Source organism: Stegostoma tigrinum, chromosome 2, assembly GCF_030684315.1.
Source record: "Stegostoma tigrinum isolate sSteTig4 chromosome 2, sSteTig4.hap1, whole genome shotgun sequence".
Lineage (NCBI taxonomy): Eukaryota > Metazoa > Chordata > Chondrichthyes > Orectolobiformes > Stegostomatidae > Stegostoma > Stegostoma tigrinum.
In genome coordinates, this window is record NC_081355.1 from 146084466 (window position 1) to 146110974 (window position 26509).

Genomic DNA, 26509 nt, shown 5'->3' on the forward strand with positions numbered 1-26509 from the left:
AAAAAATCTTCCTCGTCTCTGTCCTAAAAGGGGTGATTTTCTAATTATAAAATTGAGCCCCCTTGTTTTGGACTTGTCCGCAAGACGTAAAATGCTTCATGTATCCACCTTGTCAAGACTATTCAAGATCTTACGTATTTCAATCAAGTCACCTCTCATTCTTCTAAACTCTACTGGAAACAAGCCCAACCTGTCCAAACTTTCCCCATAAGATCCTAACCCACTCATTTCACATATCAATATAATAAGCCTCCTTGAACCAGCTTCACACCATTTGCAAAGTAAATGTTCCCCTTTATGGGATAAAGTATAACCGGAAGCGATCACCATTAGATAGTCACCAAGACATCCACTAGTGTATTCAGAAGAGACGACTTTTCCCAAAAAAACAATGAGTTTGTCAAATTCACTACCACTGATAATTTAAATGGATTTAAATTTAAATTTTGGGCGAGTATGTCAAAGAGAAGATAGAAGGTTATGATGGTAGATTTTGAGAACGTAAACAGGCTAAAAGAGAGTATGATACCAGCATGGGTTGTTTGGGATGAGTGGCCATATATCCTATATAATTTGTGTTTTATCCTTCCCTATATAATAAAATTTGCTTTCTGGATCCTATGGAGGTCAGAAATAGCACACAAACTCAATCATCTTGGAATCAATATTAGCTCCGTTTCATTCTCCACAGATGTTACCAGGCCGGAGTTTCTTCAACACTTTGATACACGTTTCTAGCATATGCAGTATTTTGCTTTAAATTTGTAGATATTGTGAAGATTCAAAATAATGCTGTTTTTGGTATTCATTAATTATAAAGGGTATATAAGGCAAATATATTTTCCTTACAGAGGCCAGGAGCATTGTGGTGATGATGACCGTGATTCGCCAGACAGCTTTGTAGCTTCGTCGTCTCCAGAAAGCGTAGTAGGCATGGAGATCAGCAGATATCCTGATCTCACTCTGGTGAAAGAAGAGCCACTGGATGCAGCTCCATCCCCAGTCATTCCCATGCTTCCAAGTTCCACTGGCAAAGGTCTTTGACTTCTCAATTAAAAGTCACAGTTTACAGTAATCGGAATGGGGAAATAAACTGGCTGTCTTCAGACATGCAATGCTTTTTGCTGCAGAATAAAATACAGCTCCTTTTCTTCTGGAATTTCAATGCTTTCTACCAAAAGACTCACCCCCAAGATATTCAGCTACCTGGAAGCAAATAATATAATTGTTGTTAGGCAGAAGGCCTTTGTCAACAATAACTGAAAATACTTTATACACACTCCTCAGCTCTATCTGCAAATTAGGCTTCCACTTCTGCTTGAACAAGCAGCTGTGTAAACAATATTTGCAATGATTGTCAGGTTACATGTTTCTAAAAATTGCAGCAATCCTTCAATAATCCTTGGTTTTCACAACAGCTTTTTTCCTCCCATTGTAGTCCACATTCAAAAATTTTAAGAAGGGTCTTTACAAAGAAAATACTGAGAAAGTCACAGTTTTCAGTTTTGAGTATTCATGTAAGAAGACTTCGCAGTTCACAGAATCTGAACTGGAATGAAGCTGTTAAATCACCCTAAAGGAACAAAAACAAACCTGCTGGAAAAGCTCAGCAGGTCTGGTAGCATCTGTGAAAGAGAAAACAGAGTTAACGTGTCAGGTCTGGTGACCCTTTAGAACTTGTTCCTCAGAACATTTTCTCCAGGCCCGAAATGTTAACTCTGTTTTCTCCTTCACAGATGCTGCCAGACCTGCTGAGCTTGCCAGTAATGTTGTTTTTGTTCCTGATTTATAGCATCTGCAGTTGTTTCAGTTTTTAAATCACCGTAAAGAGTTGGATTTGATATGGTGTTGGGAATGGATTAAATTTTATTTTGTTAGAATCTTTCAAACAGTAGTTTATATTTAGGTAGCTGGTTTCTTTTTTTTCTTATGTAGTAAACATCTGTTTTATTTTTAAAGAAAATCTCTAGCCTTGTGTGCCTCCCCATTCCCATCAAACATGCACACAGAAAATTGAGGTTTCCTGTTAACTACACAAATGAAGATTTGCTTATTTAATTACAAGCTAACCTTTTTTGGCTTCACCTAAAAATCAAGCATGCCTGCAACATTGAAAGTAGGAGTAGAAGTAAGCCATTCAGCCCCTCAAGCCTGCTCTGCAAGTCAAATCATAACCTAACTCTCATCACAATCTTCTCAGGTATTAAAATTTTTCAAACTAAAGGTTCTACAGATTTCAAAGTAAATGCGCATTTCTTTTCTGGTTTCAGGTTCAGAAGTTCGACAGAGTGAGGTTAAAATGGAGCCAACCTTCGGAAACATGGGTTCAACCATGTTTTTCGGAAATCAGTTTACGCAGTCCCAGAATGGGCCCAAAATTGGTTTTGTGTCAGTTGCACTTACTCTGACTCCATCAGCTGCTGAGGTAAGACTTGCCATTTTCATATAAAATTTGGTAAAATATTTTTATAAATATTTGGCATTTTTTGCTTTTGGGAATGACAAGCTTCACAAAATACAATGTAATTGTAATGTAAAACCAATGTAATTTCCCTCTCTCAACATGAAATGCTCATCTTGTTTCTAAATTTTTCAAATTGTTATACCAAAGCAGCAAACATAGCTCAATCTTTCTCCACGTTGCACAATGTTCAACGACTTTTGAATGATAAAGCACATTCTTGAGCCAGTATAGATATAGACACTACCTAATAAACACAAAAGCTTATATAAAATATATATATATATCCTGTGTATCTTTTCTTTAGGATATTAATGGTGTTGTAGCAAGAGTGGCTGACTTCCTACACATTAAAGTTCCTAACAGTTATGAGGTCAGCAGTGCACCTGAACCACCTTCAATGCCTTTGATTAATGCTTACAAATTCACCCAAGCCTTGGAGAGCAGACCTTCACTAATGGCTCATGGTTCTCACCCTTGTTTTACTGGCCCTGTCAAGATAATGAGACCTGTTGGGCCTACTGGCCTACCATATATGATTCCTGCCAGTGGTAAGTCTGTATATTGTGTCACTACTGCTATTGGCAATATGTTTACTGTGTGGAGATTTCTGCCTATTTTTGTTCTGGTGATGTTGAGCGAAACAAGTCATGAAATTTTTTAACATTGATATACACTAAACATTTTCATTAGAAAAGGGACAAATGCTTAGGCGATCATTTCTTAACAGAAAATCTACACACTGAGGAAGATGGGTGAACTTTATAAAAAAGAGTTTCTGTAACATTGATGCATTCAGAATATAAAGCATGATATCTTCAAATTAAAATCCACATAATGGGTTTTATTTAAAACATCCAGCAATTCATTAAGGTTTATTTGCATTTGGAGATTTTGCAGAGTAGTACATTGCCGGCAATAATCTAAAATAATTGGCTGACAAAAACAAGTTGTAATATTCTGCCAACTGTTTGCCTAGAATTAGTTGTACAATGTTCAGTTAATTAACTACTGTGTGCTGGGACTTTTTCATGGATTGTACAACGCTGAACACCTGTTCCTCACAGTGTATGTCAGTTGACAGGTTAGTTGTCCCCTACTTGTAAGTGTCACAGCCCAGACCAGGGAAAATTCCTTCTTTAGCCTTCCACGGATTAAATGGCAGTGAACAAAACCAATTCGAGTGTGTGTATCTATTGGGTACAGGGTGTGTATCAGTCTATTTGAATTTCTAGAAGTATGTTGAAGTGCCGATATATCAGTTTTGTAATGATCTGCTATCGTTTTTCAAAAACGTTACATGATGAACTCTACTGAATTTAACATGTTGAGAATGTGATTGTAAATGCATGGGAAATGGTTTTTACTTCTGTAGCCTGGTGTGTGCCATTTTCTTTCTATTCAATTAGCACTCCTGTGTTTTCCCCCTCTTTCTCTCCCCCTCCCCCCCTCCAAATAACAGGCACAGTGGCACTCAAAGCAGACAATCGAGCAGTCATGAACAGCTCTACCAGTTCGAAACCTCAGTGGTGCCGTCATTGTGATGTTGTGGTGCTTGGTAATGGTGTACGGAAGACAATCACTGATCTTCCATTATACAAGCAGGTATGTTTTTCAGTGATCAGTAACTTTTGTTGCAAAATTTGCTACACAGACTTCAAATCTTAGACTTATTATTAATTCAAAACTTTCCTTTTAAAGCAAATCTTATAAAATTTGGGACATTGCTAGTAATGACTTTATTTCTAGCTAAATTTGCTTATAATGTAACCCCCTGTAAAGGATATTTTCTGTTGTTTGTATAAATATATTCAGTACAGTCACATGACAATACAAGAATAGCACCGTGGTTTACTCTGATGCCATTTAAGAAGTGTTCAAATGTTATTACTCTTGTTTATTCATGTAATGAAGGTGAAGTAAATGTATTAATAATTCAAAGCATTTTCCTCCAGCAGTACAATATGCTGGATCAGGGAGGTACTACATATTGATAGACTGCCAGTATTATAATTCCGATTTGTTCATAGTCTTAAAGGACGATGAGTCTAACGCATAGTGCTAATTTCACTCAATTGGTGATCCAGAGCCCTCGACTATACTATGGGGATACTGGTTCAAATCCTAGTGAACCAGATGGATTTTACAACAATGTCTTTTTTTAATCATCTGCAGGATGTGGGTCACTGCCTAGGCCAACATTTATTGCTCATACCTAATTGCCTAGAAGGCACTTTGCTGTGGGTCTGGTCAGGTAAAGTTGGCAGTTGCCTCCTGTAAAGGGCCTGAGTGAGCCAGCTTGATCTTCCCAACACTGAGCAAGTTTCATTGAATTAATCTGCCATGGTGGAATTTGAACCCAGGTCCCCAGAACATTACCTGGATCTCTGGATTAATAGTCTAGCAATAAAACCAGTAGGCCATCACCTCCCCTGTAGAGATCTTAACTTGGTCTGGTCTAAATGTGGTCTTGAGCCATGGGTTCGAATCCCAGCATGGCAGATGGTGAAATTTGAATTCCATAAAATCTGGAATTGAAAGCTAGTCTAATAGTGATGAACATAACCATTCTCATTTTCTGTTCTTAAAAAAAAAAAGCAAAACTGGTACAATAATGTCCTTTTGGAGATGGAAATATGTCATGCTTACCTGATCTGGATGGTGTGTGACTTGAGAGTCATACGTCACGAAAGAACACCCTTGGCCCACTAAGTCTGTGCAGACCTATCTGCACTAAACCCATTTTCCAGCACTTCACCCATAGCCTTGAATGTTATGATATTTCAAGTGCTCATTCACATTTTTTTTAAAGGTTGTGAGGTCTGCTATCCTCCCAAGTAATGTATTCCAGATTCGCACCACCATCTGGGTGAAAATATTTTTCCTCATGTTGCCTCTAAACCTTGCACCCACCTCCCGACTCCTCAAAGCCTGTCCACCATCTACAAGGCACAAATCAGGAGTGGGATGGAATACTCCCCACTAGCTGGATGAGTGCAGCCCCAACAACATGCAAGAAGCTTGACGCCATCCAGGACAAAGCAGCCTGCTTGACTGGCACTACATCCACAAGCATCCACTCCCTCCACCACCAACGTTCAGTATAAGTAGTATGTACTATCTACAAGATGGACTGCAAAAGTTCAGATAGCAACTTCCAAACCCACAACCACTTCCGTGTAGAAGGACAAGGGCAGCAGCTAGGTAGAAACGCCTCCCCCTCCAAGTCAGTCATCAACCTGACTGGGAAATATATTGCCGTTCCTTCACTGTCACTGGGTCAAGATCCTGGAATTCCCTCCTAATACCATTGTGGGTCAACCCACAGCAGGAGGACTGCAGCAGTTCAAGAAGTCAGCTCACCACCACCTTTTCAAGGGCACCTAGGGATGGGCAAGAAATGCTGACCAGCCAATGATGCCCACATCCCACAAATGAATAAAAATGAAGGATATGGGCCAGGAGCAGGCAGGTGGGGCTAGTTTAATTTGGAATTATTTTCAGTGTGGACTGTTTGGACCAAAGAGCCTGTTTCCATGCCGTATAACTCTTTTGACCTCAAGTAATTCCCCCTCATCTTTCTCTACTCTGAAGAAAATAACCCACGCCTATCCAGCCTCTCTTCATAGCTAAACCGCTACAACTTGGGTAACATCCTGGTGAATATCTGCACTCCCTGTAGTGCAATCACATCCTATGATGTGATGACAAACTGCACACAGCACTCCAGCAGCAGCCTAACCAAAGTTTTGTACAGCTCCAACATTAACCTCCTTGCAGTTATAACCTATACCACGAGTGGTAAAGGCAAGTGTGCCATATGCCACCTTAACCATCCCATTAACTTATTCTGCTGCTTTCAGGCATCTGTGGACGAGAGCCCCAAGATCCTCTGCTCCTTTTAGCTTCCTAGTGATCAGCCGTTCATGGAGTACTCACTTGTGTTACTACTTCCTCGGTGCATCACCTCTCACTTTTCATGATCAAATTCCATCTGCTATTGATTTTCCATATTGACCAATCCGTCTATATCTTCCTGTAACCTAAGATCTTACTCCTTACTGTTAACCACCTAGCCAATCATTGCATCACCTGGAACCATACTTGTCCTCGCCCCTGTATTCTCAAACAGCTCTTGCACACATCGCAAACAAAAAGGGACCCAACTGTGATCCCTTTGTTATGCCAGTGGTCAGTAGTCTCCATTTACGCAACAGCCTTCTATTACCACCCTCTGTCTCTTCCCACTAGGCCAATTTTGGATCCAACTTGCCACGTTATCCTGAATCCCATGTGCTTTTACCTGTTTTATCAGTCTCCCAGCGTTGGATCTTGTCAAAGTTTGACTAAAATCCACGTTATTCCTCATCAAACCTCGCCTGTCCAAGTGGAGGATAATTCTCTCCTTCAGAATTTTCTCCACTAACTTCCCTACCACTAATGAGTCCTGCTTGTCTGTAAGTCTTTAATTTATCCCTCTGACCCATATTGAAAGGTGGAACCACCTCAGATGGCCAGAGAAAAGTTAAAAGTTTGGGACAGCGCCCCTGTTATGTCTTCCACAGTGGCCTGGGATACAACTCATGCAGACCCTGGGAATAGTCCATTTTTAAGCTCACCAACCCCTCTGATGCCTCCTCATTCCCTATGTCAAAAGTGTGGTTAACTATAAACTGCCCTCTGCAATGGCTTATTAAACCAGTCAAGAGTAATATATTGTATTAGAGATAATAGGAACTGCAGATTGCGGAGAATCCAAGATAACGAGGTGTGGAGCTGGATGAACACAGCAGACCAAGCAGCATCTCAGGAGCAGGAAAGCTGACGTTTCGGGCCTACACACTTCGGCCAAGATGCTACTTGGCCTGCTGTGTTCATCCAGCTCCACACCTCATTATCAAGAGTAACATATTGGATAGGCAACAAACCTTGTCAGTGGTGCCCACATCCCTAAAAGAATAAAGAAGAACTGAAAAGATAGTTTATGCTCCTTCTTATCACCTTATAGTAAGTGTTGAAATCAGCAAACTGCTTGCCTGGTCTGTTTTTACTTTGATTTGATATCTTTATTGCCATGTGTACCTAAGAAGAGTGCAAAGCTTTGTTTACGAGCAGTACAGGCAATCATAGTAAACAAGGGCACACAGATCATAGGGTGGTTTAAAAAAAACCTTGACAAAGGCGTACAGGTTACTATGCACTGGCAGTGTGCTAGGCAAGATCAGCAATATTTGAAGATAGAGAATCCATTCATCAGTCAAGTAATGATCAGGAAGAAGCTGTTCCCCTAACCGCTTGTGCATGTGTTCAAGCTTCTGTATCGTCTGCCTGACAGAAGAGGTTGTAGGAGAACATTACTGGGGTGCGATGGGCCTTTGATGTTGGCAGCCTTTCCATGGCAACAAGCCATGTAACTGGAGTCTGTGGATGGAAATTTGGCTTCCGTGATGGTCTGGCCTGTGCACACTATCGTCTGTAGTTTCTTATGGTCCTGAGCAGAGCAGTTGCCATACCAGGCCATTATGCAGCCGGATCGGATGCTTTCAGTGGTGCATCTGTAAAAGTTGGTGAGGGTCATTATGGAAATTCCAAATTTCCTGAGCTGCCTGAGGAAGAAGACGTGTCGTTGTGTCGTCTTGACTCTCGCGTAGACCCCGAAGTCCACCTGTGTAATGTGGGCACTTTTCAAGATATCACTATTTATTTCCCCATGTTCTCTATCTTGCATATCCTTCTCCACAGTAAACACTGACACTAAATACTCGTTTAGTATTTCTTTTTCACCCCCCCCCCCCAACCAAAACCAACCGTCTCCATCTCTTGTGGTTCCACACGTAGGTGGTCTTGCTGATCTTTAAGGGGCCCTATACTCTCCCTAGTTACCTTTTGTACTTAATGTATTTGGAGAATCCCTTTGAATTCTTAGAACATAGAAAAGTACAGCACAGTACAGGCCCTTCGGCCCACGATGTTGTGCCGTGGAATAATCCTAATCCCAAAATAAAATAACTTAACCTACGTTCCCCTCAATTCACTGCTGTCCATGTGCATGTCCAGCAGTCGCTTAAATGTCACTAATGACTCCGCTTCCACGACTACCACTGGTAAAATATTCCATGCCCTCACAACTCTCTGGGTGAAGAACCTCCCTCTGACGTCTCCTCTATACCTTCCTCCTAACACCTTAAAACTATGACCCCTCGTGGCAGTCAGTCCTGCCAATCTTGTTTACCCTATTTGTCGAAGATACCTCATGTCCCCTCTTTACCCTCTTAATTTCCCTCTTAGGTATACTCCTCCTGTCTTTAGACGATGCCAGGGATTAATTTGACCTCTGCTGTCTATACCTGACACATGCTTCCTGCTCTTTGACCAAAACGTCAATTTATCTAGTCATCCAGCATTCCCTGCATCTACCAGCTTTACCCTTTATTGATAGGAACATATTGTCTGTAGACTCTCATTGAAATAAATGTAGTTTATCAATCCTGCCTTTTTCTCTGCTTTGCTTCTGCCTGCTCCGACTGTTTGACTTGCCCCTTTGCCCAGTTATACCAGTCTCAGACTGATGGTGCTCACGCTCTCTCTCCTGCTCTCGCGCAGTCACACACACTCCCTACCAGTTTAAATCCTCCTGAGCAGCTTTAGCAATCACCACACCGGTATATTAGTCCCCTTCCAATTCAGGCACAGTCCACCTTGCTGTTACGCATCACTCTACCCCTGAAGAGATTCCAATGATCCAAAAGTGTGAATCCTTATCCCCTGCACCGCCACTTCAGTCATGCATTCATCCTCCTATTCCTACTCTCCCTGACGTGGCACAGGGAATAATCCAAATATTACTACCCTTGAGGCCTTCCTTTTTTTAAATTCTTGCCTACCTTCCTGTATTTTCTCCTAGGCATGTCTCTCTTGTCCTATGTTGTTAGTTCCATTGTGTGCAATGACCTGCTGCTGGTCCCTCTCCCCTTTAGGAATGTTTGAGATGCCTGATTCTGGCACCAGAGAAGCAGCACCTTATTTTTTAGTAGCTCGCTGTCGGCTGCAGAAACATCTGTCTGTGCCTCTGACTAGAGACTCCTCTATCAGAATTGATTACGTGGAACCTGGCGCACCCCTCATTACATTAGAGGCAGTCTGAGAGGCAGAAAGCTGGCTGTTAGTGCTACATTACCCTACGAGCCCATCAGCCCCTACGTTTTCCAAAACAGCACATTTGTTTGGGATGGGGACAGCTGCAGGAGACTCCTTCATGACCTCTCTTTCCTGTAGGCAACCCATCTAACTGACTATACATTAACTTTATCTCCCTTCCTGCAATTTCCACCCCTCACACCACCTAGCTCCTGTGAATTAGAACATAGAACATAGAACAGTACAGCACAGAACAGGCCCTTCAGCCCACAATGTTGTGCCGACCATTGATCCTCATGTATGCACCCTCAAATTTCTGTGACCATATACATGTCCAGCAGTCTCTTAAATGACCCCAATGACCTTGCTTCCACAACTGCTGCTGGCAACGCATTCCATGCTCTCACAACTCTCTGCGTAAAGAACCTGCCTCTGACATCCCCTCTATACTTTCCTCCAACCAGCTTAAAACTATGACCCCTCGTGCTAGCCATTTCTGCCCTGGGAAATAGTCTCTGGCTGTCAACTCTATCTATGCCTCTCATTATCTTGTATACCTCAATTAGGTCCCCTCTCCTCCTCCTTTTCTCCAATGAAAAGAGACCGAGCTCAGTCAACCTCTCTTCATAAGATAAGCCCTCCAGTCCAGGCAGCATCCTGGTAAACCTCCTCTGAACCCTCTCCAAAGCATCCACATCTTTCCTATAATAGGGCGCCCAGAACTGGACGCAGTATTCCAAGTGCGGTCTAACCAAAGTTTTATAGAGCTGCAACAAGATCTCACGACTCTTAAACTCAATCCCCCTGTTAATGAAAGCCAAAACACCATATGCTTTCTTAACAACCCTGTCCACTTGGGTGGCCATTTTAAGGGATCTATGTATCTGCACACCAAGATCCCTCTGTTCCTCCACGCTGCCAAGAATCCTATCCTTAATCCTGTACTCAGCTTTCAAATTCGACCTTCCAAAATGCATCACCTCGCATTTATCCAGGTTGAACTCCATCTGCCACCTCTCAGCCCATCTCTGCATCCTGTCAATGTCCCGCTGCAGCCTACAACAGCCCTCTACACTGTCAACGACACCTCCGACCTCTGTGTCGTCTGCAAACTTGCTGACCCATCCTTCAATTCCCTCGTCCAAGTCATTAATAAAAATTACAAACAGTAGAGGCCCAAGGACAGAGCCCTGTGGAACCCCACTCACCACTGACTTCCAGGCAGAATATTTTCCTTCTACTACCACTCGCTGTCTTCTGTTGGCCAGCCAATTCTGTATCCAAGCAGCTAAGTTCCCCTGTATCCCATTCCTCCTGACCTTCTGAATGAGCCTACCATGGGGAACCTTATCAAATGCCTTACTGAAGTCCATATACACCACATCCACAGCTCGACCCTCATCAACCTTTCTAGTCACATCCTCAAAAAACTCGATAAGGTTTGTAAGGCATGACCTACCCCTCACAAAGCCGTGTTGACTGTATTTGATCAAGCCATGCTCTTCCAGATGGTCATAAATCTTATCCCTCAGAATCCTTTCTAACACCTTGCAGACGACAGACGTGAGACTTACCGGTCTATAATTGCCGGGGATTTCCCTATTTCCTTTCTTGAAGAGAGGAATTACATTTGCCTCTCTCCAGTCCTCAGGTACGACTCCAGTGGAGAGCGAGGATGCAAAGATCTTCGCAAGTGGCGAAGCAATTGCATTTCTCGCTTCCCAAAGCAGCCGAGGACAAATCTGATCCGGGCCTGGCGACTTGTCAATCTTAATGTTTGACAAAATTTTCAGCTCATCAGCTTCGTCTATCTCTATCCATTCCAGCATGCACACCTGCTCTTCAAAGGTTTCATTCACTACAAAGTTCGTTTCTTTCGTAAAGACAGAAGCAAAAAACTCATTTAGGGCCTCCCCTACCTCCTCAGGCTCCACACACAAGTTCCCTATGCTATCCCTGATCGGCCCTACTCTTTCTTTGACCATTCTCTTATTCCTCACGTAAGTGTAAAATGCCTTTGTGTTTTCCCGGATTCCTTCTGCCAAGCCTTTCTCGTGCCCCCTCCTGGCTCTCCTCAGACCATTTTTGAGCTCCTTCCTTGCCTGCATGTAATCCTCTCTAGCTGAACTTGACCCTAGCTTCCTCCACCTTATGTAAGCTACCTTCTTCCTTTTCACTAGAAGCTCCACCGCTCTCGTCATCCAAGGTTCCTTAATCTTACCCCTTCTTGCCCGTCTCAGAGGGACATATTTACTCATCACTCGCAACAACTGTTCCTTAAAACGTCTCCACATGTCTATAGTTCCCTTACCATGGAACAACTGCTCCCAGTCCATGCTTCCTAACTCATGTCTAATCGCATCATAGTTTCCTCTTCCCCAATTAAATATCCTCCCATTCTGCCTAATCCTCTCCTTCTCCATAGCTATGTAGAATGTGAGGCAGTTATGGTCACTATCACCAAAATGCTCTCCCACCACAAGATCTGATACCTGCCCCGGCTCGTTTCCGAGCACCAAGTCTAGAATGGCCTCTCCCCTCGTCGGCCTGTCAACGTACTGCGTTAGGAAACCCTCCTGAGCACACCTTACAAAAACAGCTCCATTCAAATCTTCTGCTCGAAGGAGGTTCCAATCAATATTAGGAAAGTTAAAGTCACCCATTACAACAACCCTACTGCGTGCACACTTTTCCAAAATCTGTCGACCAATGCTTTCTTCAATCTCCCTGCTGCTATTGGGGGGCCTGTAGTAAACCCCTAACGAGGTGACTACTCCCTTGCTGTTCCTAATTTCCACCCATACTGACTCAGTAGGCAGATCTTCCTCGACAATGGAAGCTTCTGTAGCTGTGATACCCTCTCTGATTAGTAGTGCTACACCCCCTCCTCTTTCTCCCCCCTCCCTATTCTTTTTAAATGTTCTAAACCCTGGAACATCCAGCAACCATTCCTGCCCATGAGAAACCCATGTCTCTGTTATGGCCACAACATCATAGCACCAGGTAAAAGTTCATCACTTTTATTCCTGATACTCCTTGCATTAAAGCAAACACACTTTAACCGATCCCTTGGTTCCTTCCCAGGAAAATCCTTCCCACTAGCTGGTCTACCTCTTGCTACTGCCTCACCTGCATCAACGCTCACCTCTGGTATACAGCTCAGGTTCCCACCCCCCTGCCATACTAGTTTAAACCCTCTCGAACTACTCGAGCAAACCTTCCACCCAGGACATTGGTCCCCTTCCAGTTCAGATGCAACCCGTCCTTCTTGTACAGGTCCCACCTTCCCCAGAAGGCATCCCAATTATCAACATATCTGAATTCCTCATTGTCTCTAACTGCTGACCTAACCGATCCATGTGATCCAATAGGATTCGCAACCAAACACACTTCCTGTAGACATGATCATCAGTCATACAGAAACTCTCCCTCATCGACAGGAAGAGCACATCACTCTACCAAAGGCTATCTTTGCACCTTAACAGTCTACAGATCCAGAAAATGGCACAGTCATACTGTTCTAAAAACAGTGCTCCAGGTTAACACAGTACCTGTGTTTGTGTATTTTCAAAATTTAATCAAAAGGTAGATCTCAATAAAAAAAATTTAAAAGTCACTGTACTCACTATTGTAACGTTACAAATAAAAACCCACTAAGGTTACACTTAAAAACTAGCCACTTAGCTGCTCTCCTAACGCCAGTTTCACCAATGTCAGCTGTGAATTTCACTTAATTTTTCTCGGACAAACTCTGAATGTCCAGAGATACTTGAAACCAAACAGGTGAGGCAGTTAGCTGTGCATGTTACTACTGGGTCAGACAGCTGTGCAGGTTAATTTATTAGTTTGATTCACTTCCCATGTGGTCATTTCTTTGTCTCTCTTCCTCCTTTTTAAAATGCCGTTATTTTTAATTATTTTAATCCAAAGTTCTGAAACAATGCAATAGCTTATAAAACAGCAATTACTGCTCCTAGAATTCAAGTACATTGGCTCCAACACTGAAATACCCCTTAAAAAGGAGCAGCTCTTACAACTACTACTTTTTCCCATGCTCCATCTCAGATTGCCCAGAATTTCCATTTATCTATTTAGCTACCACTGTCATCTACTTCATTCTGCCCACACTGCTGTGCTGTGCAACAATTCTTGACTGTTCAATTGGTTTTTCATTACTTCAAATAAAGAACAAATTTTGATGAGCAACATGAATGTTGAATTTGACCTTAAAGGTCTTCACAGAATTGTTACATAGCAGAATGAAGCCATTGTGTCTGCGCCAACTCTCACAAGCCTTATGACTTAGTTCCATTCTCCTGTTTTGCACACATCTGCCGTAGATGCTTCCCATACAATCACTGTCTGTCACTTTGTTATACCCACCAGTGCCAGCACTACTGGCACCACAGCAGTTCTGTCCTATGTCTATCAGGGTTACAACGTAAAAGAAGTTACAGTGCTCCGCAGCTCATGCTCCATCCGGTTACTGAACTTTCATCACAACTAGAGAAACATACACATCTTATGAAATCCATAAAAACTGCAGATGCTGTAAATCAGAACAAAAACAGAAGTGGCTGGAAAAGCTCAGTGGGTCTGGCAGCATCTGTGAAGAAGAAATCAGAGTTTTGGGTCTGGTGACCTTCCTGAGTTCTGAGGAAGAGAACTGTTTGGCAGATTGGAAACAGTAAAAACAAATGTGTCTCTTTCCGAGTGGCAGGCAGTGACTGTTGAGGTACCAAAGGGTTGAGTTCTTCCATCCCAGCTATTCACTTTATATATGCATTATTTAGATGAGGGAACAAAAAATAACATCTCCAGGTTTGCAGATGAGACAAAGCTGGGTGGAAGGTTAAACTCTTGAGGAGGATGCAGAGAAACTTGAGTGTGATAAGTTGCATGAGTGGTCAAATGCATGGTAGATGAAGTATAATTTTGGTAAATGTGAAGTTATCCACTTTGGTAGCAAAGCAAGAAAGTAGATTGTCTGAATGATAGAGTGTGAAAGGGGGAAGTGGATTGAGACATGGGTGTTCCTAGTCCACCAGTTTCTGAAATTAAGCATGCTGGTGCAGCAGGCGATGAAGAAAGATGGCAAATGGTATGTTGGCCTTCATAGCACGAGGATTCAAGTACAGGAGCTGGGACATGGTGCGGCAATTGTAGAAGGCCTTGTTGACACCACATCTAGCATATTCTGTACAGTTTTAGTTTCCTTACCTGAGGAAGGATGCTCAGCTCAGAAGGACATGCAACAAAAATAAAACTTGATTCCTGGGATGGCAGGATTAATTTCTGAAGAGAGACTGGATTGGTTAGGACTGTTTTCACTAGAATTTAGAAGAATGACAAAGGCAAATCTCACAGACTGTGTAAAATTCTAACGACTTGTCAAGGTAAATGCAGACACACACATTACTAATGACTGGGAGCTCAAGAACTGGGGTCACAGTCTAAAGTGAGGTAAAGGACTGAAGTGAAGAGAAATTTCCTTATTCAGACAGTGATGAGCCTGTAGAACTTTCTGCCACAAAAAGCAGTTGAAGCCAAAACATTGAACATTTTCCAGAAGGAGCTTGATATAGTTCTTGTGTTAAAGGGATCAAAGAGTATTGGAAGAGAGCAGCAACAGGGTATTGAGTTAGATGATCGGCCATGAACAAATTCAGTGGCAGAGCAGGTACGAAGGGCTGTATAGCCTACTCCTCCTAGTTTCTGTTTTTCTATTCTATTAATCCTCCAGTGCCTCAGTTGACTCTGCCTCTGGCACACTGGCAGGCAGTGCATTCCAGACCTAAACCGATATTAGAGCAAATATTTTCTCACATTATTTTTGTTGCTTTTGTAAATCACATAAAATCTCTGCAGTCTTGTTCACAATACTTTTAAGTTGGAATAATTTCTCCCTATCAATTTTATCCAGACCTTATGATTTTTAAGGATGCTACCTGATCTCCTCTTTGCCTTCTTATCTTGTAAGGAAATAGTCCCAACGTATCCAATCCGTTCTTACAACTGAAGTTTCTCCTCTCTGGAGCTATCAATATATATATTCTGACCAGTTGTGAACCCAGCACTGATCTCTCTGGAACCCCACTACTGACAGGTCACCAACCTGAAAAAAAACCCCCAATCCCCACTTACTGTTCCTACCTATAATTCAATTTACTATCGATGTAAATGTACCATCTGTACTACCTCCAACATCATGGGCTGTTATGACTTAGCCTTTTATGAATTACGTTATTTGGACTTTCAGAAGGTACTCAATATGACACACTTCCTGCTCCCCTGAATCTACTCTGGCTGAGATTTCTCAAAAACTCAAACAAATTAGACAAATTAAACAAATTTCCTTATCATAGAGCCATGCTGACTTTGCTTGATATATTCCAACAATAGATGAGGAGGTGCCAGTGTTTGACTAGGATGGACAAGGTCAGAAATCTCACACTAGCTACTAGTTTTAGGATGCAAGCATCAGAGCGAGGGGACTTGCCTAATTTTCACCCCTTTAATTTATCTAATGCTACTTCTGTAGTGATGGTGATGGTTCTGAATTTCTCCCCCTATGTTCTACAGTATTACTGAGGTAAACAGAACAGTACAGCACAAGAACTGACCCTTTGGCCCACCATACCTGTGCCAACCATAATGTCATTCTAAATTAATTCCATCTGCCTGCACCTCATCCAAATTCTCTATTCTCACCTATTTGTGTGTCTGTCCACATGTTTCTTAAATTTTAGTGCTGTATTTGCTTCTACCACCTCCCATAACAGCACATTCCAGGCACCTACTATCCTCTGCGTAAAATTAATTTAACAGCGCACATCTCGTTTTAATGGTTTCCCCCTCTCACCCTTAAACCTGTGGCTCTACTGTTTGACATTCCCACTTGGGGTAGAAGGGGTCTTTTTCCCAATCAGTGCCCCTTAATTTTGTTTTATTATCAGGTTGCCCCTCAGTTTCTGACACACTCTAGCAAAAACCATCCAAGTTCGTCCAACCTCTCCAGAGAGCTAATACACTCTAAACCAGGCAACCTCCTGGTAAAACTGTTCTGTACCCTGTCCAGAGCCTCCATTTCTTTCCTATAGTGCGGTGTCCAGAACTACACTGTAATCCAAAAATGGCCAGACCAAAGTCTTGTACAGCTGCCCTCCCTTGCCATTTATTTGTTCTCTGTAACTATTTCACCAGATTCATTTTCTAAAGGACCTATTGTCACATTGACCTCTCATTCTTTTTATATATTTTTAAAGAAGCTTTTATTGATAGTTTTTAATATTCCTCATTAGGTTTGCCCTTGGTTTATTTTCTCTCTGTTTATTATCTTATCAGTCTTCCTTTGCTGGATTCTCAATTTATGCCAGTCTTCAGGGTTGTCACTGACTTTGGCCTCCTTATCAGGGTTTGAATCTTATGACAGCAAATGGTGAAATCAGCATTGAATAAAAGCTGGCATTAAAAATTTGTCTGGTGACAATGCTGGAAAAATGCACCTGAGATGTTAATATCGCTTAGGAAATCTGCCATTCTCCGCAGATTTTGTCTGTGTGTGAATTGACCTATAACAACATAGTTGACTTCTAACTGTCCTCTGAAATCACCTTGAGAGCTAATCAGCTCAAGGGCAACTAGGGATGGGCAGCAAATGCCAGCCTTGCCAACAACATTGCGTATAAGAATAAAGAAGTGAAAGGAGTACAGCAACTATCCGCTTCACAAATGGTGGTGCGCTGTCACACATTTCTTCTTGAAATCATGTTTTATTGCATAAAACAATGTTGTAGCGCCCAAAGTACCTGTCTCATTTAAGAACATATGCATTCCATAATTCTGTACAGCATCAAAACCTTCTTGCCATTTGCGTTCTGATTACTGTTTTGATCATTTGCTTCAGTTTTGACAGCAAGTTTTCACATGCCTAATAATTCATAGTCACTAGGGTGTGTATTTATGTCAGAACACCATCTTATACCTTTTATTTTCTCCCTGAGGATTCAAGAAACGGAACAAGCAAACCTGAGCCTGATATTGTCTTCTGTAGCAATAATTGCTTTGTCCAGTACGCTATGGCCACACAAGCAAAAACTCCAGAGTTAAAGGTAATATTCCTGATAGGTGGTTGTTATAATGATGGCAGTTTTAAAATTAGACCTGCATAAGTGAGTTTGCTTAGAAACCTGAATCTCAAATTGGAGCTCTACCTAAACTATATTAAAATAAAGTCACATTCCAGAAATAAATGCTAAGACTGTATGATGGTAAATTTTAAGGGGGTCAAGAAGAAAAAATTCAGTGACAAATATTGGGTAAAAAACCTACGTAAGAGGATTTGATCACGCAAACATGCATAATTATTTGTTCTATCACATTGCTTTGCTCTCTAGTAGATTCCACAGGCAGTTAATGTAATGGTTGATTAATTTACCCTTTTTGCCAAAGTTAGTGATGTTTTAAAGAGCATTCTCCTGATATTCTTTGCTTATTTTTTAAATAATGGTCTAGGAGAACAGATGTACAAGATGCCAATATGGAAATTTTTTAAGAACATAAGAACTAGGAGCAGGAGTAGGCCATTTGGCCCTTGGAGTCCGCTCTGCCATTCAAGTAGATCATGGCTGTTCTTTTTGTGGACTCGGATGCACTGAGCCGCGTTCTCACAGTATCCCTTAATTCCATTATTGTTCAAAAAAAATCTACCTTATCTTTAAAAACGTTTACTGAAGTAGCGTCAACTACTTCACTGGGCAAGGAATTCCATAGATTAACAACCTTCTGAGTGAAGGAGTTCCTTCTCAGTTCAGTTCTAAATCTGCTCCTTCTAATCTTGAGGCTATGTCCTCTTGTCCTAGCTTCACCTGCCATTGAGAACATCCTCTCTACTTCTCTGTTATCTATTCCCTTCATACTTTTATATGTTTCTATAAGATCCCCCCTCAGTTTTCTGAATTCCAATGAATCCCAATATGCTCCGTCTCTCCTAATAAACCAACCCCCACAACTCTGGAATCAACCTAGTGAACCTCCTCTGCACCCCCTCCAGTGCCAGTACATCCTTCCCCAAGTAAGGAGCCCAAAACTGCACACAGTACTTCAGGTGTGGCCTCACCAGCACCTTGTACAGCTGTAACATAACTTCTCTGCTTTTAAACTCAATTCCTTTAGCAATGAAGGACAAAATTCCATTGCCTTCCTAATTACTTGTTGTGCCTGCAGACCAACCTTCTGTAATTCATGGACAAGGACACCCCAGGTCCCTCTGCATAGCAGCATGCTGCGACTTTTTACCATTCAAGTAATAATCCCGTTTACTATTACTCCTACCAAAATGTATGACTTCACGTTTATTTACGTTGTATTCCATCTTCCAGACTTCTGCTCACTCACTCAATGTATCTATGTTTCTCTGTGCACTTTGCTCTGCCAATCATCTTAGTGCCATCTGCAAACTTTGACACCCTACATGTGGTTCCCAACTCCAAGTCGTCTATATAAATTGTAAATAATTGCCGTCCCAACATCGATCCCTGAGGCACACCACTAGTCACTGATTGCCAGCCAGAATAGCACTCATTTATCCCCACTCTTTGCTTCCTGTTAGTCAACCAATCCTCTGTCCTTGCTAATACTTTACCCCGAATGCCATGCATCCTTATGCAGCAGCCTTTTGTGCGGTACTTTGTCGAAGGCCTTTTGGAAATCTAAGTACACCACATCCACTGGGTCCCCATTGTCCACCTGGCTCACAATGTCTTCACAGAATCCCAAAAGATTTGTCAAGCATGACCTGCCCTTCATGAACCCATGTTGCGTCTGCCCAACGGGACAATTTCTAACGAGATGCCTTGCTATTTCTTCCTTGATAATAGACTCAAGCATTTTCCCCACTACACCGGTTAAGATAACCGGTCTATAATTCCCCATCTTTTGTCTACTTCCCTTTTTAAACAGTGGCGTCACATTTGCTGTTTTCCAATCTGCAGGGACTGCCCCAGAGTCCAGCGAATTTTGGAGAATTACCGCCACTGCACCTGCTATTCCATCTCTTTTAGTACCCTGGGATATATTCCATCAGGGCCAGGAGACTTATCAATCCTTAGCTCCATTAGCTAAGCAAAGTTGAATTAGAAAAGAATTGGTTCTGGAGACTCAATGGTACAGTTAAGAGTGAATACGTCATTGGGCTGTGGTGAAATTACCTCCAGCCCTCAAAGGATTTCAGAGTGGAAAAGACTGTGGGCACAGTTATTCTCATTGTATAAGTTACATTAGGGCAGTGATGTAAACTCTTAACACCTTTGATCAAAAACAATAAACAAGAATATTTATTGAATTTCAATTGTGGCCAAGTTCTTAAAATGCATAATTTGAGGATACATTTGGTTGAGAAATGCATTGAGGCAACCCAGGCTAGCTAGCAAAAAAATATGTTTGACATTTTAATGCCATATTTTAGTTTCATGTCTTTTGGCAATGCATATTTTTAATCCATTTATGTGGAGGATAGCAAGCTTATAAACAATTGGGATTAACTACTGTACACAGCTTACAAATCTCGACATTATTATCTTCACATTTTAAAAAAAAAGTTCTGTCATCTCTTCTAGTTGCATCCTAACGTACGGCAGCAACAATGACAGTTCCGTAACAGTTAAGTAGCACAATTAACAGCATGACGCCAGACACTAAGATAATTTCAGACACTATTGGCATGGGGTGTCATGCAGGCTTATTCCCTTATGTCATATTTCCAGATCGAATTTGTGTCAAAAAGCTTTCTGTTTCTTACAGTATGTTTTGTCAGGAAGCCTTCTGGCACTACATTACCCCAGAATGATTTGTCAGTTTCATAATTCCTGTTTATGGCCATTTACCCAGATTCATGAGTATTAAAATACCAGACATAATGTGTATGTCCCAACAGAGAGGGGTAGAAATGCATAAGAGTTGGGTGATGGAACATTTTTGCAGTAAGGTGTTCAGTAGTACTAAGATGAAGCCCATTCTAATACGTTTGTCACTTTCTGTTCATGGATAAGAATTTTCTACATTTGTTTTAAAATGATTTGTACCTAACCTTTTTTAAGATGTGCCCAGATATTGCAACTTGCTTTTGGAAATTTTGATCGCATTCAGTAAACTTTAAAAATAAATTTTCACAGGGCAGGGTTAAATAAGGTTTTAAATCTAGCATTTCACGTTGTAGATCATGCCCATCTAATGGATCATTGATTACTGTCCTTTCTCTAACCAGGTTGAGATCATTTTATTTTTAAAATTCACTTATTTTGTTTTAAAGCAACAGGAACTTACATCTGCAGTGGTAGAGCAGCCAGCCAAAGATGTGACGCGAAACACATTCCATCACTATAACAACAACACCTCCTCCTTAGATGTCCATCGACTTCCGCGGATTCAGGAAAACGCAGTGTCTCCAACTACAATTGCTTATTTCCCTCCTGCCAACCTGCAGGTTCTCAAACAAGAGTCGAAAGCTGAAGATCTCAAGGTGACTGTGAAGCTGAAGCCTAGATCAAGGTCCACACCGGAGGATCCAGATGACAATTGTCCAGCAGTTAAAAGATGGAAAGGGATGAAGTGGAAAAAGTGGAGAGTTCAAATAGTCCTTCCTAAAGCCCATTTGAAGTTAGCATCAGAGGAAGAGATAGATGAACTCCTGAAGAAACTTGGTACATCCCTAAAGCCTGAACCCATGCCACGAGACTATAGGAGATGTTGTTTATGTCATGAAGAAGGTGATGGAACAACCAACGGGGCTGCAAGGCTCCTGAATCTTGATCTTGATCTCTGGGTCCACTTGAACTGTGCTCTTTGGTCCACAGAAGTATATGAGACCCAAGCTGGCGCATTGATTAATGTGGAGATGGCTTTAAGACGTGGCCTTTCTATGAAGTGTGTTTTCTGTCATAAAATGGGAGCTACTGGTACATGTCACCGGATAAGATGCACCAATATTTATCACTTTACCTGTGCCAGTAAAGCCCAATGCATGTTTTTCAAGGACAAGACAATGCTCTGCTCAATTCATAAACCAAAGGGACCCCATGAGCAGGAGTTGACATACTTCGCTGTCTTTAGGAGGGTCTATGTGCAACGGGATGAGGTCAAACAAGTTGCCAGCATTGTACAGCGAGGAGAACGCAACCACACATTTCGTGTTGGTGGCTTAATTTTCCATGCCATCGGGCAACTTCTCCCACAGCAGATGCAGTCTTTTCACAGCCCTATAGCACTCTACCCAGTTGGATATGAAGCAAGCCGTTTTTACTGGAGTACACGTTACTCCAACAAACGCAGCCGATATCTCTGCTCCATTGAAGAGAAAGATAATGTCCCAGAGTTTGTAGTAAGGGTTATTGAACAAGGTCATGAAGATCTGGTCTTAACAGGAAGTTCTCCAAAAGGTAAGGAAGAGTATTGTTTCCCCTGAACTACAGTTTTAAACATAATGCCATTTTAAATAATTAACCATTTTTTTAATAAATTTCTGAAAAAGTCTGTTTTAAATACAAGTCAAAACATGTTTTACTTCACCCAAACTATTAACATGCAACAATATTTGTATTCCTCTAAAAATGAATCACCGTTTGTGCATTTTTGATATTGGAGCACCATCTCAACATATTTCTTTATTTTAATTGATGCACACATGGACCTTATGCCCTGTAGTAATGGAAATGGTTTGCATTAATTATCTGTGTATTACTCTGAAGTTGCTTCATTTAAGAAGAACTTAGTTTTTCAGTATGTACAAGTTACTAAAAATAAAGATATAATCAACGTATAAAATAATAGACATTAATAAAATACTCCTAGCCAAGGAACACTTTATTCTGTGAAAATGGACTTCTGACAAACTATAGATATCTCAGTTCTTGACTGACTTAAGTTGACTATCGCACAGGAACTGATCATTTAAATTTAAATGTTAATTGGTTTAAATATTGAATTCACTTTATGCCATGAATGTGATCTGGTTGAAGTGTTTGAAAAAGGAATTCGTGATTTAAGCATAAAAATAGATACGTGTGTCATCTCAGGGCTGAAGAGAGTTAAGAAATATCAATTCCAAGAATGAACCCAAATGATTGTGCAGGCTTGCTTTAAAGTTATAAAGGGTACTAATAAGCCAACACAAGAATATCAAATTTCAAATAATTACAATAATGTCCCTAATAAATAGTTATGATCATTTGAAATTTGGTATTCTTGTTTTAGTCCTGATGTGAGACTCGCACAGCTTTGGCAGTATGTCTCCCTTTCCAGCAAAATGAAGATACTCGGAAAAATAAAAATAATTTTTAAAAATTAGAAAATTTACAAAATTAGGACACCAAATTTTTAATTTACTTACTGGATATTGCTTGTTTTCTCTCTCAGGAGTGTGGCAAAAGCTCCTGGAGCCCATCGCTCGCCTTAGAAAAGATGCTGACATGCTGAAACTCTTTCCAGACTACCTGAAGGGTGATGACCTGTTTGGCTTGACTGTTTCTGCAGTCACAAGGATCGCGGAATCGGTATGTGGTTTTTAAATTGAAGTATACCTGTTAAAGGGAATGAAAGCTTTGGTGTGTGCCCCTTCTTCTATAGTACAAGATTTAATCTGTCCTTCAATTATTTTCTTCTAAGAGAAAGAATTTATGAAGTGGGGGTGGGGGGGGAGTGCAATTTGTGGCAAAAGGTTTTTTTTTTAATCCTGCAATTATGATCCTTAAACACACTGTGCAGCTGGTACTGTTTATATCATTGAGGGAGTTCTGCATCATGGGGTTGTGCCTTTTGTCAGGTGAGATGTTAATGCGAAATGCTATCCGCTTGTCCTCCTGGTACTGTTTGAAGAGGAACTTGAATTTCACCCAATGTTTTAGCCAACATTTTACTTCCAACTATTTGAGTTTCAGAGACCAGGCAATACATTTGGAGTGAAGAGTAACTTAGTACAGAGCAATCGAGGCAATGTATTAAGCAACAAAAGTTGTGCTTAGCAAACAAAGGCAACTGATATCCGAGTTCAAATAGTTATTGCTTCCCACCACATTAGGGGTATGGATGGCCTGTGACACCTTTCTCTTCCTCTGTGATTTCTTGAAATCCTTGCAACAAAGATCTTGCACGTGAGTTCTCTATTTTCAATGGCCTTGTGCTTGCTGTGCTCTGATTTTGCCATCATGCTTTGATCTTATTTGCCAGTGCTCAACCTGTGACCAAGACCTAAACAGGATATTCCAAACACCTAAACAGTTAACATTTTCCTCTATGACCTTTTGCTAAATTTGATGATACATGTCCTCACTTTGTTAAAACTCCTCAGTTCATTGAGATATGCATTCAAAGTGCATCCTGTGATCACAACTGGCAATGTGGTTTGGACATCAGTCACTTCTTCACTTTTGCTATTCCTACTGTCTGTTCACACCATTATTCCTTGTTTTGAATCAGGTCTTACAGGCAAAACTTTGGCTGTGGTAATGCTGCAGCATTGGGTACAAAAACAGAAATTACTGGAGAAGCTGAGCCAGTCTAGTAGCATCTGTGGAGAGAAAGCACAGTCGCAGTTTTAGGTCCAGTGATCCTTCTTCAGAAGTTCTGAAAAGGAGACAAAAGATTGAAATCTCTTGCACTGAAGATTATTTTTAGCATTAAGGTCATATGGCATAGTTGAAAAATCCCACAGTGGGTAACCAGACCAAGGTGAATGTATGTTCACTGTTCTGCATTTATAAGAAATAAATTCTGCCATAAAATGGTGAGGGTCTGGACTGAACTGATGGGGAGAAACTCCCCATTGGTGAATGGATAAAGGACCAGAGGGCATCAATTTCATGTTTGATTAAGTTGTAGTTGAAGTTGTAATGGAGGCAGATTTAGTTGTGGCTTTCAAAATGGAAATGAATAATTATCTAAAGAGAAGTACACTTACAAGGTTTGGGGAATTGGCTGAATTACTCTTGCAGAGAGCTGGCATGAACATGATGGAGTGGATAGTCTCCTGTGTTATGAACATCATGTAATTTTAACTTAATTGGGAGTTGTTGCATTTATGCAACCTGGTGTTGATTTTGAATTTTTCATTGCAGCTACCTGGAGTAGAGAACTGTGAAAACTACACTTTCCGATACGGTCGCAATCCATTGATGGAACTTCCACTTGCAATAAATCCTTCAGGCAGTGCTCGGTCCGAACCCAAAATGAGTTCCCATGTCAAGAGGTTTGTGTTAAGGTATTTTCGTTTTCGACTTCACATAGTTGTAGGGTTGCAGGTCGCATTGCTTGCTTGCTGTCCAGTGTCTTGCCTACTATTAACTAAGTGGTGCAACAGCAAAATACAAATTCATAATTTATCAGTAGTGAAAATGGTTATTGTCTAATATTTAATAGTTTTTCTCAGTCTCTGTGTTCCTTGTTAATGTATTAAAAATCAGAGCTATAAGTAATGACCTTCCAATTTTAAATCACATGAAAGCAGCAACAGAGCTATTTTTAGTTCATTGAACCTTTGTGACTACTAATTCCACACTGGAATATATTTCTTGCCCAATTTGCCAAATAATTTTCTTTTTTGTGTTTACCTAAATTCTGCTGTGAATCACTTTTAAAGAAGGAGAGGGAGAAATTTGAGGACAAAAACAAAATACGACAATTTGATTGCCATAGCTGAAAATATTAGCTCATTATTGTAAATAGACATTTCTGCCCTTCAACAAATAAATGTGAAATTAATAACTTTAAATCATTCTTACCAAAATGAATATTTCCTCAGGCTTGTTGCACCCTTTACAGCTTACCATAGTTGTATATGTGTCCTTGCTGGTTGAGTTGCTCAGCTTTTTCCATTGCATGTACTGTGTTTCCCTTCCCATTTGCTTCCCAAGAAAGAAAAAAAAATTTGTTTGCTTTTATTATTCCTATTGACCAAAAGGAACTTCAGAATTTTTTTTCCTTCCCCTTTTTTCTCATCTCTACTTCGTGCCGAATCCTGCTAGGCCGCACACTCTGAACAGTACCAGTACGTCCAAGTCTTTTCAGAGCACCGTCACGGGAGAGCTGAATGCACCTTATAGCAAGCAATTTGTCCATTCCAAATCCTCTCAGTATCGCAAAATGAAGACCGAATGGAAGATAAATGTGTACCTGGCTCGTTCTCGAATCCAGGTCAGTGTTCATTAATGAAAGGAGAGAGTTTTGCTTTCTTCGTGAATAAGGTAAAAACATGCTGTAATTATTTAGATCCCAGTGATATGTTGCTTTGGAATGACAATGCCTAGTAGGAAAAAATGATAAGATGAGAAGGTTCTCTCTTCATTGGAGAATTGTTAAGGGAATTTATCTTCGAAGATTAAAATCTCCATATTACCAATTACTCGTTATCAAGGCAACATGATTTCTGAAATGTCTGAAAGTATTGTTCATTATTTCTTCTAAAAATGTTTTTAAAATTATGCTTATATTGGAAAAGATCATAAGACTAAAGTTCATGCTTGTCTTTGCTGTGGATTGCATTCATATTGTATTGGCTGCCTATGTTAGATCCCATCCAGTATTACTTTTCTGCTAATTCGGTGCATCCTTGAAAAGAGAAATGTGTTGCTGAAGGTTTTGTTTGCACTTATCAGGACAAGTTGAAGAATGCCAAATTGTTGTATGAATTATGATTATTTAAAGAGTCCTGATTTTTTTGGCAAATGGACCCCAATTGACCAAAGTAGTGATCAGAGCTGAGGATTGTATACTGATTGGCTAGAGTTGAACTGTCAAGCAATCTGGTTAACATCTCCATTATTCAGAGTCAACTTGCCGATCTGTCAGCTCAGTCTTGTATGCATTATTACAGTCATTTGAAGTTTAGCTGCCTTGCACTTGTCCTGTTACGTGCAAGAAGAA

General features: G+C 40.9%; 1 protein-coding gene across 14 annotated transcripts in view; it reads left to right on the plus strand.

Annotated features, from left to right (window-relative positions):
* Nucleotides 1–26509, plus strand: part of kmt2ca (lysine (K)-specific methyltransferase 2Ca) — a 489348-nt gene that overhangs the window by 442688 nt on the left and 20151 nt on the right. For 11 of the 14 annotated variants that reach the window (XM_059639788.1, XM_059639789.1, XM_048520987.2 and 8 more), the window contains 9 exons: nucleotides 852–1036; nucleotides 2271–2425; nucleotides 2769–3012; nucleotides 3924–4066; nucleotides 17602–17709; nucleotides 20907–22032; nucleotides 23009–23145; nucleotides 24706–24848; nucleotides 25612–25780. In XM_059639788.1, the coding sequence (XP_059495771.1) occupies nucleotides 852–1036; nucleotides 2271–2425; nucleotides 2769–3012; nucleotides 3924–4066; nucleotides 17602–17709; nucleotides 20907–22032; nucleotides 23009–23145; nucleotides 24706–24848; nucleotides 25612–25780 (2410 nt within the window). The remainder of the gene's footprint in view (nucleotides 1–851; nucleotides 1037–2270; nucleotides 2426–2768; nucleotides 3013–3923; nucleotides 4067–17601; nucleotides 17710–20906; nucleotides 22033–23008; nucleotides 23146–24705; nucleotides 24849–25611; nucleotides 25781–26509) is intronic. The other 3 variants (XM_048521005.2, XM_059639813.1, XM_059639791.1) reach the window with 3 other exon arrangements.